Raw genomic sequence first — 13,620 nt, 5'->3', positions numbered from 1 at the left:
GCACATAATATTAAAACACATAATGTAAAATATATATAATGAAAGGAAAATAGTTAACCATAATGTTCAAACACATAAAAATTATGCTAATAAAACTCCAAAAATTAGTTGTTTAAATAGACTTTTTTGTATTTATTTCCTTTTGTTGGCGACCTGTTGTTGAATCGTGTGTGCTCAAATCTGTGCGTGTGTGTGTGTGTGTGTGGGAATTTTGAAATAATGTCTAAGCTGAAAGAAATACTCTTCGCATCGTAACTTTTTCCTTTCCCGCAGAAATCCAAAACCGTTTCGGTAAAACTATAATCTCGGACTTGTTCACCGTTGGATTATAGTGAAATTTTTATATTGTGTTCGAGAGTCATATCCTCACGTCTTCACCGTTGGGTTTTGCAAAATAATGTTTGTGGAGGGAGAAAGATGAATCGCACAAAGCAGTACAATATGGAGGCTTCAATCTCTTCTCCGTCTCTCTGACATTTGGAAACTCTATCGGAGCAGTCGGAGGAAAAACTGGAAAAATCTCAGGGAACCACTAGAGATGTCGCTATCGCTGTCGGAAGACACGTGAGTCTGCTTATAGGTAAGGGATGAGTTATTCACAATTGGGGGTTAGTGAGAACATGTGTAAGGATCCTTAGAGGATTAAATTAGGGTTTTATTTTGGGATGTTTATTAAATTGCAATTTTTCCTTTATGATTATAAATAAAATATTCATGTTCTAATGAGAATTGCTTGATAAATTGTGCTCTTAATATGTGTATATTTTGACCTATGATTTTGATATAATTGTGTAATATTATTTGAGGGGTTTTACTCTCTAGGTTGTGATAGTCTTTTGTATAAATTGTTATATTGAGGATATGAAATGATGATTCAAATTGTGAGTATGTGGTGAATTGAACATGTGATGAATGATGGAATACATGTATGTTGAGATGTGTATTGTGTTGTGAGCTATGAATTGTGCAATCACACAATTGTAAGACCCTTTAAGGGCGACGAGTTTTGCGCGACGAGTATTGTGATGAGATCCATTGTGGGAACCCAACGAGTTTAATCACAAGCGTGACGAGTTAAAATGATTTTGAAAATAATTGAGTAGTTGTGTGTATTGCATAGTTCATAGGTAAAGTGTGTATGATTCATGAGGTGTGATAACATGTTATTTTGAGATTATAACATTGTGATTGAAATCGAGTGTATGTGATAAATTGAGTATGCACGTGATTGAGATGTTGTGTGCATTGAGTTGTAAATTATGGATTGTACAATCACACGACTATAAGACCCTTTAAGGGCGACGAGTTAATGCTAAGACCCTTTAAGAGCGACGAGCTAATGCTAAGACCTTTAAAGGACGACGAGTTAAAAATATTTGAGAACAATTGAGGAATTGTGTGTTTTGTATAGTTCATAGATAGAGTCTGTGTGTTAAAATGTTTTCTGGGTTGGACCTGAATCAGGAGGGAGAGGCCCTGACGGACTCTTCAAAGTGTAGGCCTTGGGGGTCACTCAGTTTGAGTGCTCCTTTAAGCCTTTGCCGACCCCACATGGTTGGAGCATTCTCGCAAAACACTGTGACCCTGACTGGTCTCCCTATGATATTACCTAGTGAGAGTGACTTGACTTGCTAGTGTGTGGTTTGTCTTGTCATGTACTCCTAGGCGCCCGACGAGGTTTTTCACTGACATGGTACCATATTGCATATAGGATTGAGTCTTAGTGTATCTGCTGCATAACGCTTGTGTATTGTTCTATATTGATTGATTTGATGATATTGTGTTTTGACTATTGAGTATGCGAATGTTGTGAAAACGAATGGGACGTGTGGTGAAATAATGTGAGTTATGCTTAAGTAAATTGTATTTTGTTATATAATATTTATACCTATATGTTGTCTTATTTTTCTCTATTAGTTAGGAATGTGATAACTCACTCCCTCTATTGTTTGTGTTTGGATCCTGTGATGATCTTGAACTTTGTGTTCGAGGGAGCAGATGACTAGGTGAATTGCTTTAAGGAACCTTGTGCTGAAGGACGTCAGGACACAATGCTCTGATAGGATGTGATATTAGGGTATAAGTTGCTATATTAATTGTATGAGGTCTTGGATAACCTTGTTTTGAGCCGAAATAATTTATTAATTATTTGAACAAGTTTTATTATGGTGTTAGAAAAGTGAATGTGAGTCTTTTACCTTTTTGAAAGGCTTGTATTTAAATGTATTTTAAAAACTTTTAATTAAATTTGATCTCTTATTTCTTTTATTTATTAGTACATATATGTATGGGGTAGAGGGTGTCACCCGCTTAGCGCCCAGTCACTTACTCGCGCTTAGCGTGGAAATCACGAAAATCTCATATCAGAATGGTTTTTAAGGGAAAAATAAGAGAAAAGAAGGGGACTTCGGTAGAAAAGTAACATATAACCCTAGAGCTTGAAGAAGAAGAAGAAGACAACCATTGGGAGCCACTGACTCTCCTCACATTCATCTTCCTTCCATTCTCCCTCATATTTCCATCCCTTTTTGTATAGTTAAGTCTCTCATGACAATGAGAGGTTAAACCATCCCTTGTTGGGGAGCTTTCCACCAAACTCTCTTGATGTATTAACTCTTACTATCTATTTAATGTTATTACTAGTTTTCATTGTATCTTTCAATGCTGATTCACATGTATTTGGTTTGATCACCCATATATAGGCTATGTTTAGGGTTTAGGCATTGGAAAATATCTTTAATCCTTAGGACCATAAAGAACATCTAAATACTTCATTGCTAGGGATAATGTGAGGTTGTTTAGCCTGTTTATACATCTCTTTTAGTTATGCGGTTCAACTAATTAAGTTCTTGAGGGATTAAGAAAGGAATTAGGGGAATTAGACTCTCGCATGTGAGGAATTACGGTTTGAGTACATTAATATATGTAGGTGATAACTAGAGTAATATTAAATAGAGAAAAACTAATTATATTGGTGCACTTGCCTATGAGTTAACAACAAGTTGCCTAAACCCTCCTCTAGGCCGAACTATTGAGTTGACCAATCAAACATTCAAGATTAAGTTATCAAATTGAGATTCAAATGTGAATCACCAAGTTCATTTTTGAATTGTAAATTATAATTTGTATCGAAACTTAAGATTGAAAGATAATGAAAAATAACTCCACATACATCATATAAAAGATATATAGTATCCAATGTAATAATTTTAAACTAGAAATATGTAAAATAACTTAATTAGTTTTATCTAAGTTTGTGAAACCTCTATTTTATAATAACAGAAACTAAGTAAAGAAATAGCCAAATAGATTTTATGCATTGAATGAGTGACACATAACATGGTGGAATAATCAAATAGGATAAGTTTAGACTTATTTGACTTTTTAATTTGTTTCATGAGTTGGCGAAAGAAAAGTAAAAAAAAAAAAAAAAAGATAATGAACCATTGAATCATGTGATTTGTATTATTCACAATTGTAAGATTTAAAGTCATTAAAGATTCTTCTTATGATACGAATCCATAGGTAACCAAGTTGTAGGATTTGAATTGTATATTATAGGATTCTTTTATTCTAATAAATATGTTGTGGGTAACATTAAAATTATTATTATAAGTTCTTACTGCCTTTTATTTTAATTATGCATTAAGTTTTTTGTTGAACATTCCTAATGGATATACACCCGTTTCTCTTGCTAAAATTGTTCATGTATGTACAAGTACTTACTATAATCTATGGTGATATAAAGATCTTAAAAATGTATACCTTTGAGTGGTATGAGACCTTTATCCAACAGAGTACGAAAGTGCAAACCATACAATAATGTACTAGCACTAGCTGGATGAAAGAGAAGGATAGGAAGTGAAAGTTCTTCAGCAGCTTCTATAGTAAAGGTCATGGCACAATCTGAAACAAGGCAGGTAACTGGGGGGACAAGTCAAGCAGTGGCAGAATGGTTAAGTCTAGAAAGAAGGTCAAGAAATGGAGGAAGCAACTTCTCTCTGATTGATTCACAAAGAGAAACTACATGATGAGTGGCATCAAGATTGTCATCATTATTGGGAGGAACACCATCTAGGATGCTCTCAAAGCAAAAAAAGTCTTCAAGGGCATTGAGACCCCTTGATTTGAGCAAGAGTTTGTGATTGTGTTCTGTGTGGACAAAGGTTATGTGAAAGCCTCTTAGATGAAGTAGCTTTGCTAGTTTAAACAATGGGTTGATATGACCTTGTATGGGAAATGGAGAGAACACAGCATGTGGCTTTCTCTCTGCTGAGAAACTCATCTTTGATTTTTTATGTGCTTGTTAAGTGTGTAAGATAAGCCTATGCTTCAATAGAGAGAAATGTTTGCATAGTAGTACTGTAGTAATACACCTGAATTAACCCACTAGCATTGTCTTAGTAGTTAGAGGTACTTTCAATAGTTTGCATAAAGTCCAGTTTCAAATTTCTTTGCTGTGTACATACACAAAAAAAATAGTAGACATGGATTATTACTAATTAACAAAAGGTCACTGTCTATTGTCTAAGGGGTCTAGCAATTAACAATGTAATCTATTAAACAATTTAATTTTGAAACTTAGTACACCTGAGTTATTGCTAACAAGGGTCACTATCTAAAGAATCTATTAACATAATGTAATCTATTAATGCAATTTTGAAACTTCTACCCCCACTATTTTTTGCAGTCATGTGCAAACTTTAATTCAAAGATCGTCAAATGCAAAAGGTGGGTCTTGATTAGTATGCACAATTAATTTATTATTATTATAATTATTGTTGTGGTTCAAAGTTGGTTTTTACCGTGTCCACCATTATAGTCCGGTGCTAGCTAAGCAAACTAAAAAAAATCTTTTTGGTTACACTATTTTAATTAAACAAATAATGTAAATTATTTATTTTGTTTTGTATGCATACGATAGTTACATCATTCAACTAATTATTTGATAATTGTTTCTATATTATTATACAAACAATATAATTCGCATGATCTCTAGAAGATCTTCATCATCCTTCATGTTTGATTGCTATTTGTCAATGGTTCTATTAGCTAGCAAAAACGAAATCACAGTTGTGTCATAGCATGGCAGTTAGTTCAAGCCATCTAGAAAGCCAACATTGGAATTAACCTCTGGTAAAAAAAAAAAGAAAAAGATTATCATGGTGGACGGATTGAGGATTTAACATTTAAAAATGATTACACAAGAAAATCATTTAGGGCTTGATGTGTTACAAAGTCCAATGTTTGAGCTAGTGATGAGCAGTTGAATATTCCTTTTCAAACATTATTATAAACCAAATGTAAAAAATAAATCTGCATCTGCATTGCACGGATATGGCTAGTAATAGTAGGAGTGTGTGTGTTATTGTCAAATGGTATAAACTAAAAAGGCACAATTTTAAGATGTAGGCAGAATAATCAGAAGAATCGGCTAAGAAACAACAAAATAGATTATAGAACAAAAGCCAACCAATTAAGATGGACAAATTATGAAATTGAAGTTCACCACAATGCAATTATTTAAGCTGAACTCAGCATAGTCCTGAGTAGAAAGCATTACATTTATTGAAAATTAATCATAAAGAGTTTGAATAGTAGTAATCTAAGTCCTTGACTGTTTTGCAAGCTTGAACCACTCAGTGTGGAAGGATCCCTCCATGTCAATCCTCTCATATGTGTGAGCACCAAAGTAGTCTCTCTGAGCCTGAACCAAATTTGCTGGCACCCGTTCCCTTCTATATGTGTCAAAATAAGCAAGACTAGCAGCCATGCCTGGTGTGCTAGTGCCATAGTTGATAGCAAGACACACAACTCTTCTCCATGCAGATTGTCTATCCACTATTTCCTTTGCAAATTCTGGATCCACAAGAAGGTTTGCAAGGTTAGGATTTCTGTCGTATGCTTTCTTGATTCTGTCCAAAAATATTGCTCTTATGATGCAACCCCCTTTCCAAATCCTTGCAAGTTCCCCCAACTTCAAGTCCCAACCTTTCTCAATGCTCTTTGCCCTGATCAGATTCATTCCTTGTGCATAACTACAGATCTTGGCAGCATAAAGAGCCTTCCTAACATCATCAATGAGCTGCTTTTTGTCAACATGTTGGTCACTCAAGATTTCATCAAAGCCACTTGACTTAAACACCTTTGAAGCTTCAACTCTCTCCTCTTTCAATCCACTGAGGAACCTTGCATCCAAAGAGGCCTCTATTGTGGGAGCAGCAATTGATAACTCAGCAGCTTGTTGCACGGTCCATTTGCCAGTTCCCTTCATGCCAGTTTTGTCCAAAACCTTATCTACCAAATGCCCTTCTCCTTTGTCATCCTTGATTCCAAATATGTCAGCGGTGATCTCGATGAGGAAACTCAGGAGTTCCCCTTTGTTCCATTCCGAAAACGCACTTTGCAGCTCCTCATTTGACAACTTTCCAACCGACTTTAGCACATCATAGGCCTCAGCAATGAGCTGCATGTCACCATACTCAATTCCATTGTGGATCATTTTCACAAAATTTCCTGATCCACCTTTGCCGATGTAGGTCACACAAGGACCACTATCAGGGACTTGTGCGGCCACCTTGAGGAGAATGTCTTCTATGTACTTGTAGGCCTCGAATGAACCACCAGGCATCAAAGAGGGACCATGTCTTGCACCTTCTTCACCACCTGAAACTCCCATCCCAAGGTAGAGAAGACCCAATTCGGACATCGCTTTCTCTCTTCTCTCAGTGTTCTCATACCACTCATTGCCACCATCAATGATGCAATCACCCTTTTCCAAGTGTGCTGAGAGGGTCTTGATGGTTTGGTCAACAGGTGCACCAGCCTTGACAAGCATTATTATGACCCTTGGCTTTTGAATGGATTGGACAAAGAATTTAGGGTCATGGTAGCCATACACAGGAAGGTTTCCTTCTTGTTTTGCTCTTTCAACTGTCTCATCAACCTTGGACGCGGTCCGGTTGTAGACAGAAATGGGAAAGCCTTTCTCAGCAATGTTGAGAGCAAGGTTTTGGCCCATCACAGCCAGGCCAGCAAGGCCTATTCTTGTGAGGCTTGCAGGTTGAGCCATGGTTAATTTCCTGTTCAATGTTCGAAAATTCATGCGAGAAAGAAGTATCAAGGTAAAGTTTAAGCATGAACTTCTAATTTCTAGAGAGAAACAAAAGGTGCAAATTAACTACAATCAATGAGGACAACTAGAACCTCTAGAAAGTACACTATAGAGAAAAGGAGTCTAATTCTAAGATTTATAGATAAAAAAAAGGTATATTAACAACAACTACAAAACAAGATAACTAGATAAGGTAGATTTCCCCTCAGAAGGTTAGATTTCCAAAGCACAAGAGTACCCTACCCTTAAAAGATAAGGTTCTCGGAGTTCCTTGTCAGTATTCACTTATCCAAAAGAAGGTGTATTAACCACATTTACAGAACAGATATATAGTTATCTAGATTTACACAGATCAAGCAAGAACCATCACGGCTTTAAAGATAGCACAATGTCAAAATAAAACGATCCAAAATATGCGAATTGCAATCAAACAATCATCTTCTTACCTACAATTCTATTTTGTGTCATTTTTCATTTTAATACTACCATATAGTAAAATCTTACAAATCATAGCAAGTACTAAATTAGAATGCAAATACCATTGCCCAACAAATCAATCACATCATCAAATGTATTAAATTAACCAGAAAGAAATCACCATGCAAACCCAGATCATCAACAACATTTACAGTCATGTTGATTTCTCAGAAAACCACAACAGAAACAAAAATGCAAGTAGAGTTTCTGAGCAAACAAAACAAGCTCATTGATCAATGATCATATATACCAGTGTACCACCAATCCAACACAGAAGTTGTGGCATCGACAAAATGCAAAAGAAGAAGCTAGTTTTAAAGGCAAACCTGGTCTGAGTGAAATTGAAGAAAATTGAGATCTGGGTGTCCCAGAGATTGTAGAAAGCATCAAGTGAGCAAGGACAAAAGAGTAATATACAAGGACACTGTAGACTAAGTTGAATTGCAAGCATGCACTGTTGCGCACCAACTACAACTACCAACCTTCTTTGGACAAAGGAAAGAAACACTTTATTATGATGTAAATGTGTCCAATTTGTCCGACTAACAAGTTGGGTAGGTGGAGATGCTCCAAGGAATTAAGTCTACCGATTTCACTGTCAACTGGTTCACGTGTGATATGATCTCGCACGCCTTTGTTTTTTTTTTTCTTTTTTATTAGTTCTGAACCACTTATGATTTATTAAACAATTTTATTTGAGTTGAGTAGAATTATTATGTGTAATAAAAATTTTCCTAGACTATTTAATATAATTACATATGTGAGATTTGAATATGAGATCATTGGATAAATTGAAACAATTCATGTTCATTAATCCACACACTTGAACTTTTTTATTTGGGTAAAATCAAAGATAGTATGAGGGATTGCAATAACTCACACTAGCTTTTGCCGGTGCCGACGGCCCGGACTCATAAACTCATATTCTTATTTGAGTATTGAAAAGTTGGAATAATTGATATTGAGTTATATATAGGTAATAAAGTATGATTTTAAGGTAACATGTTAATATTATATATTGTTTGATATTGTTTAGAATAAAAGAAAGGATACACAATAAAAAAAATGTGAATCAAACCATTACATAATTGGATAATATGTATTTCACTAAGTCATGAAACATCAAGAGATAGAAAAAAGATTTGAGAAAAAAATATAAGTCAACAAAATAAGTTTATAATTAATCAAAGCAAATCATAAACTCTTTAGTAAAAAATAAAAAGAAATTGAAAATTTGTTTGATACCCAAAGGTATTGAACTTACAACATTAACAAAAATATGAGAAGAAGGCACATGAAAGATCATCAAGGATGCACATGACTACAATTAGATATTAGTAGTGTTGGACCGTGCCTTCAAATTGTTGACGACATTTTTTTTCTTCTTTTTTTGATCGAATCCCCTTCATCATAAATTAAAGAAAGCAATACACACACAAAAATTACTGAGCATAAACCTTTCGTTCACGTTTAATCTACAATTAACATTCATAGAACATTACAAATGGTAACCGAAATCGTACAACATTAATAAAAATGTGAGAAGAAGGGGCATGAAAGAACCTCTGGGATGCACATGACTACAATCAGATATTAGTAGTGTTGGACCGTGACTACAAAATTGAAGTTGTTTTAATAATATATTTAAATTGATGCTGTAATATTTAAAATTGATTGTTAAGTACCTATTAATTTGAAATAAAAATTAACAAAAATATGAATAAAATATGTTTATTAATTAAACGTCAATAAAATATGTAACGTTTAATATTTAAAAGGAAAGTTTTCTCTTCTATAAAAGATACATATAATTTAGAAAGGAAAAAAATAAAATTTGTTGGATATATGATTACACTTCATCTTTACATGGAAATTTATCTGTATTTTTATAATTATTAAAATTCGCTTACTGCAAACACTATAAACTTATTTAAATTAACTAACTCAAACAGATTTGTTTACAAAAAAGATGGATGCATGATTACAGTTCATCTTTAGATATAAATTTATCACTATTTTCATAACCACTAAAATCTAGGTATAACAAACACTGTAACGTATTTAAATTAACTTTATTTTAGTATAACTTTTCATTCAAATTAATTTCAACAAATCTGGAAACATATCAAGTACTCGTAAGTGAGATAATATAACCGTATTAATATCGAATGATTATAAAATAATATAACCCATTTTTATTATTATAATAATAAATTATTATATATGATTGCTATTATAAATTATTATCATTAATTATAAATGTTGAACCACGGTCTAGAAGGCTTTGTTTTTGTCTCCAATCATGAATTGACAATATTATTCTAATCATTTTTATTATAATAATAATATATTAATATAAATTATTATTATTAATTACTGTATCACAATGATAATTTTTTTCACTTCCCATGCTAGACTTTTATTATTTATTATAAATATAATGATAATCTTTTTCACTTCCCGTGCTAGACTTTTATTATGAAAATATTGTTGTATATTTATCAATAGTGTTAAAATTCATTATGAAATGACTGAAAATTTAATTTATTTGGATAATAATAATGTTTAAGTATTGGCAGAAAAAATACATTAAATAAAATATGAATTTGAAACATGCGCCAAGGTGTAGAATGAGAAGGAGACATACTCATTCTTGGTAATAAATGTTGATTGACATTGATGAATTTGATTTATTTTGATGATAATTGACATTAAAGTATATTTATTAATTATTTATTGATTTTTTGTTTGAAACATTAATCTGATGTTAACAATAATCTTATTTTTTTAACTATAAATTATTTTACGCTATTAGTGTGAGTTATTATACACTTAAAGATTTTTAATATTATAACTTATAAAAGAAATTATATGTAATTTTTCTATTAAATATTTTGACGATGTCATATGCTATTGAAATGTTAATCATTTTTATAAATTAGTCTAATAATTTTTATTATTATAATAATATATTATTATAAATTATTATTATTAATTACAAAAAAATATTTTTGTTTTTATTATTTTTATTTTATTATTGTTATTAGATGTAAGGTTTTCACTCTAAAAGTCACACATTTGAATTCAAAATGGGATTGGATTTTCAAACGTAACTGCAGCGGCACATTTATTTATTTTTTTTGGAAATATTAATTTATTGGAAATAATAAATGCTGATTGACATTAAAGCAGCAAAAACGTAGAAGACATAAAATAGTGTGAAATTGAACGAAATAAAATGCGGAAGCATTAAAAGTAAATTATTTTTATTTTCAACCTGTATAAGCACAAATGTCAAGAATATCTACAACAGAGATTTTGTACATGTTAATACGTTACCATAAGAACAGAATTGGAGAAGATTCAAGATAGCTCGTGAACCTCAAAGTTAATCATAGTAATAAACATTATTTTTTACAAGTAATACATAGATGAACACGTAAAGAAAGAAACTTAAACATGGAACACAAAAAAGATAAAAATAGGTAGTGAATGCAACACAAAGATCCATATTTTTCCATATTGTTCCATTAAGGCAGAACAACAACAATCCAACTATGTTCATCTGATACCTATGAATGGGGTCCGTTTCCGAGAAATTCAACTGCAATCCAACACAGAAAAATAAAATAGCAAAAGTACTGTCAGTATATAGAAAAGTTAAAGATGATGAATAAATTAATAATAACAATTGAAGTATAATATAATAAATCTAGGCAAAAATCAAAGCTTTTTTAGATAAAAAACGAAAATGGCGGGGGAACCACGACAGAGAAGGCTCAGGAACACAAAAAAATTTAAGCTTTGATAGAGAAAGCAAGAAAACGAACCTGTGCACATGGAGTTTGGAGATAAAAATCGAAGCTTTCTGAGATAAAAATCGCAGCTTTAGAAGAAACAATGAACATGCAGTGAAAAAACAAAAAATCGAAATAAAAATCGCATACAAATGCAAATAGAGATAAAAAAAGAAAACATAGAAGAAGACGGGAAGGGAAAACGAAGCAAGAAAACAAACATGTATTCATGGAGTTTGGAGATAAAAATCGACAATGGTGGGGGAAGCACGTCGGAGAAGGCTCAGGAACACAAAAATTTAAGCTTTGATAGACAAAGTAAGAAAATGAATCTGTATTCATGGAGTTTTTGAGATAAAAATCACAGCTTTAGTGTCTTCTTCCACCATTCTCTGCGTTCATAAAAAAAATCAACATGCCAAAAAATATATTGAATCATTAGACCACCAAAAAAAGGAGGAAAACACAAAAAGTTGGGTATAGGAAACAATGAGCACGTTGGAGAAGGCTCAGGAACACAAAAAAGTTTAAACTTTTGTATTGCGAGAAGTCAAAAAACAAAATAAAGGCAGAACACCAAAAAAAATTTAAGCTTTTGTGTTTACGAACCTGTACTCATGGAGTTTTTGAGATAAAAATCCCAACTTTAGTGTGTTCTTCTACCTTCTCTACATTCATACAAAAATCAACATGCCAAAAAATATATTGAACCATTAGACCACCAAAAGAGGACGAAAACACAAAAACATGGGTATAGGAAATAATAAGCACGTTGGAGAAGGCTCATGAACACAAAAAAATTTAAACTTTTGTATAGCGAGAAGTCAGAAAACAAAATAAAGGCAGAACACCCAAAAAAATTTTAACTTTTGTATTTACAAACCTGTACTCATGGAGTTTTTGAGATAAAAATCGCAACTTTAGTGTGTTTTTCCACCTTCTCTGCATACAATAGCGATTAATAAAAAAAATCAACATACCAAAAAATATATTGTACCATTAGACAAAGGCAGAACACCCAAAAATATTTAAGTTTTTGTCCTGCGAAAAGTCATAACACAAAACAAAGGCAGAAGACACAAAAAAATTGAAGCTTTTGTGTTGCAAAGGAAGAACAATAGTCAGCCAGTCAAATAAGCCCGAGGAACACAAAAAAAATACAATTTTTTGGACTGTCAGAACCACAAACCAAAGGAGAAATCAAATACATCACGTAGAAGGATAAGATAGAAAAGAACCCAGAAATCATTTTTCGGTCAAACCAAGCAAAGAACTGTCAAACCAAGCAAAAAAGCTTCAGCCTTTGGGTTTTCCTCACGGGAGAGAAAATAACGGCTTTACCAAGCAACAACCTTTTGATTTTTTGGCCAAACTAACCAAATGAAAAAAGAAAATGCAGTAGGATAGGAGAGAAAAGAACCCAGAAGAATGGAAAGGAACAGAGGATTCAGAAGAATGGAGAGGAATGGAGAGGAACGAAAATGAGAAACGGAGAGTTGAGAAGTAATGGAAAAAGAGAGGGGTTAGAAGCAAAATTCAAAATGAAACGTATGTTGGAAAATACAAAAGCCTTGGGAACAAAATTAGTGCATTGATAATTGTGCGGCACGCTGGAAACTTAAAAATAGTAATTATTTATTTTATTTATTATATATTAATTACTGAAAACACACTGTAGCACGATTTGATATTTTTAGGCGGGAATTGCATTGCACCACAGCTTGACACGTAGGCCATCTAGGGCCTTGTTTTTATAATGATAGATGATACGTAACTCAATCAAGGATGGATGCTTGGGTTTAGCTGTGAAGAAAAAGGTGAGAAAGGAAGATAAATTTCAAAAATACGTGTGAGCCCCACACCTCTACTACACTATTTTAATTTTCATTCAATTTTCTCTCATTCTACCAAATCAACCATAAATGTTCATTGGTTGGAAAAAGATTACCATCTACATATGGAAACACGCGTTACAAGGTTAAACAAATAGGTTTAATTATAAATTTGACCATCAAATTTTTATTATTTACGAATTTTACCACTAACTTTTAATATTTCACAAATTTTATCATTTAAATTTTTTATTTTTGTATATTTTTTCATCATGTTGGTAACAAAACGATGTAAAATGTCACTTTCATAAATAATTTTACATCAATTCTAATTATAATCGATGTCAAAAAGTGACTTTCTACATCGATTCTAGTTATAACAGATATAGGAAGTCACTTT

At 32.6% G+C, this 13,620-nt stretch overlaps 1 protein-coding gene, 1 long non-coding RNA gene and 1 pseudogene across 4 annotated transcripts; all 3 read right to left on the bottom strand.

The window, feature by feature from the left end:
• Positions 1 to 3,751: 3,751 nt before the first annotated feature.
• On the bottom strand, positions 3,752 to 4,351 carry LOC114398511 (annotated as a pseudogene).
• Positions 4,352 to 5,435: 1,084 nt separating this feature from the next.
• Positions 5,436 to 8,171, bottom strand: LOC114400002 (6-phosphogluconate dehydrogenase, decarboxylating 2-like). Of its 2 annotated transcripts, none has more exons than XM_028362241.1 (2): positions 7,918 to 8,171; positions 5,436 to 7,082 (listed from the first exon to the last, which is right to left on the bottom strand). In XM_028362241.1, the coding sequence occupies exons 1-2, from the start codon at positions 8,040 to 8,042 to the stop codon at positions 5,606 to 5,608; spliced, it is 1,602 nt and encodes a 533-aa protein (XP_028218042.1). In that variant the 5' UTR covers positions 8,043 to 8,171; the 3' UTR covers positions 5,436 to 5,605. The 2 variants fall into 2 exon arrangements, with proteins under 2 accessions (XP_028218042.1, XP_028218041.1); XM_028362240.1 differs by having other exon boundaries at positions 7,842 to 8,111.
• A 2,882-nt stretch (positions 8,172 to 11,053) lies between these two features.
• LOC114398271 lies at positions 11,054 to 12,958 on the bottom strand. 2 transcript variants are annotated; one of them, XR_003663562.1, is made up of 5 exons: positions 12,272 to 12,958; positions 11,998 to 12,056; positions 11,610 to 11,780; positions 11,422 to 11,477; positions 11,054 to 11,195 (listed from the first exon to the last, which is right to left on the bottom strand). It is a non-coding gene; the product is annotated as an uncharacterized LOC114398271 (long non-coding RNA). The 2 variants fall into 2 exon arrangements; XR_003663561.1 differs by having other exon boundaries at positions 11,422 to 11,780.
• Between the last annotated feature and the right edge of the window lie 662 nt (positions 12,959 to 13,620).

This window comes from Glycine soja, chromosome 19 (assembly GCF_004193775.1).
Source record: "Glycine soja cultivar W05 chromosome 19, ASM419377v2, whole genome shotgun sequence".
Taxonomy (NCBI): Eukaryota; Viridiplantae; Streptophyta; class Magnoliopsida; order Fabales; family Fabaceae; genus Glycine; species Glycine soja.
Note: the sequence above shows the minus strand (reverse complement) of the source record. Positions and strands in the feature narration are given on the sequence as shown.

What these genes read in the sequence shown, in the direction of transcription:
- LOC114400002 (XM_028362240.1), bottom strand. Translation starts at nt 7,978, where the DNA reads ATGCTTTCTACAATCTCTGGGACACCCAGATCTCAATTTTCTTCAATT. An exon ending in GTTGGATTGGTGGTACACTG is followed by an intron (nt 7,083 to 7,841) that starts GTATATATGATC and finishes AACATTGAACAG; the next exon opens with GAAATTAACCATGGCTCAAC.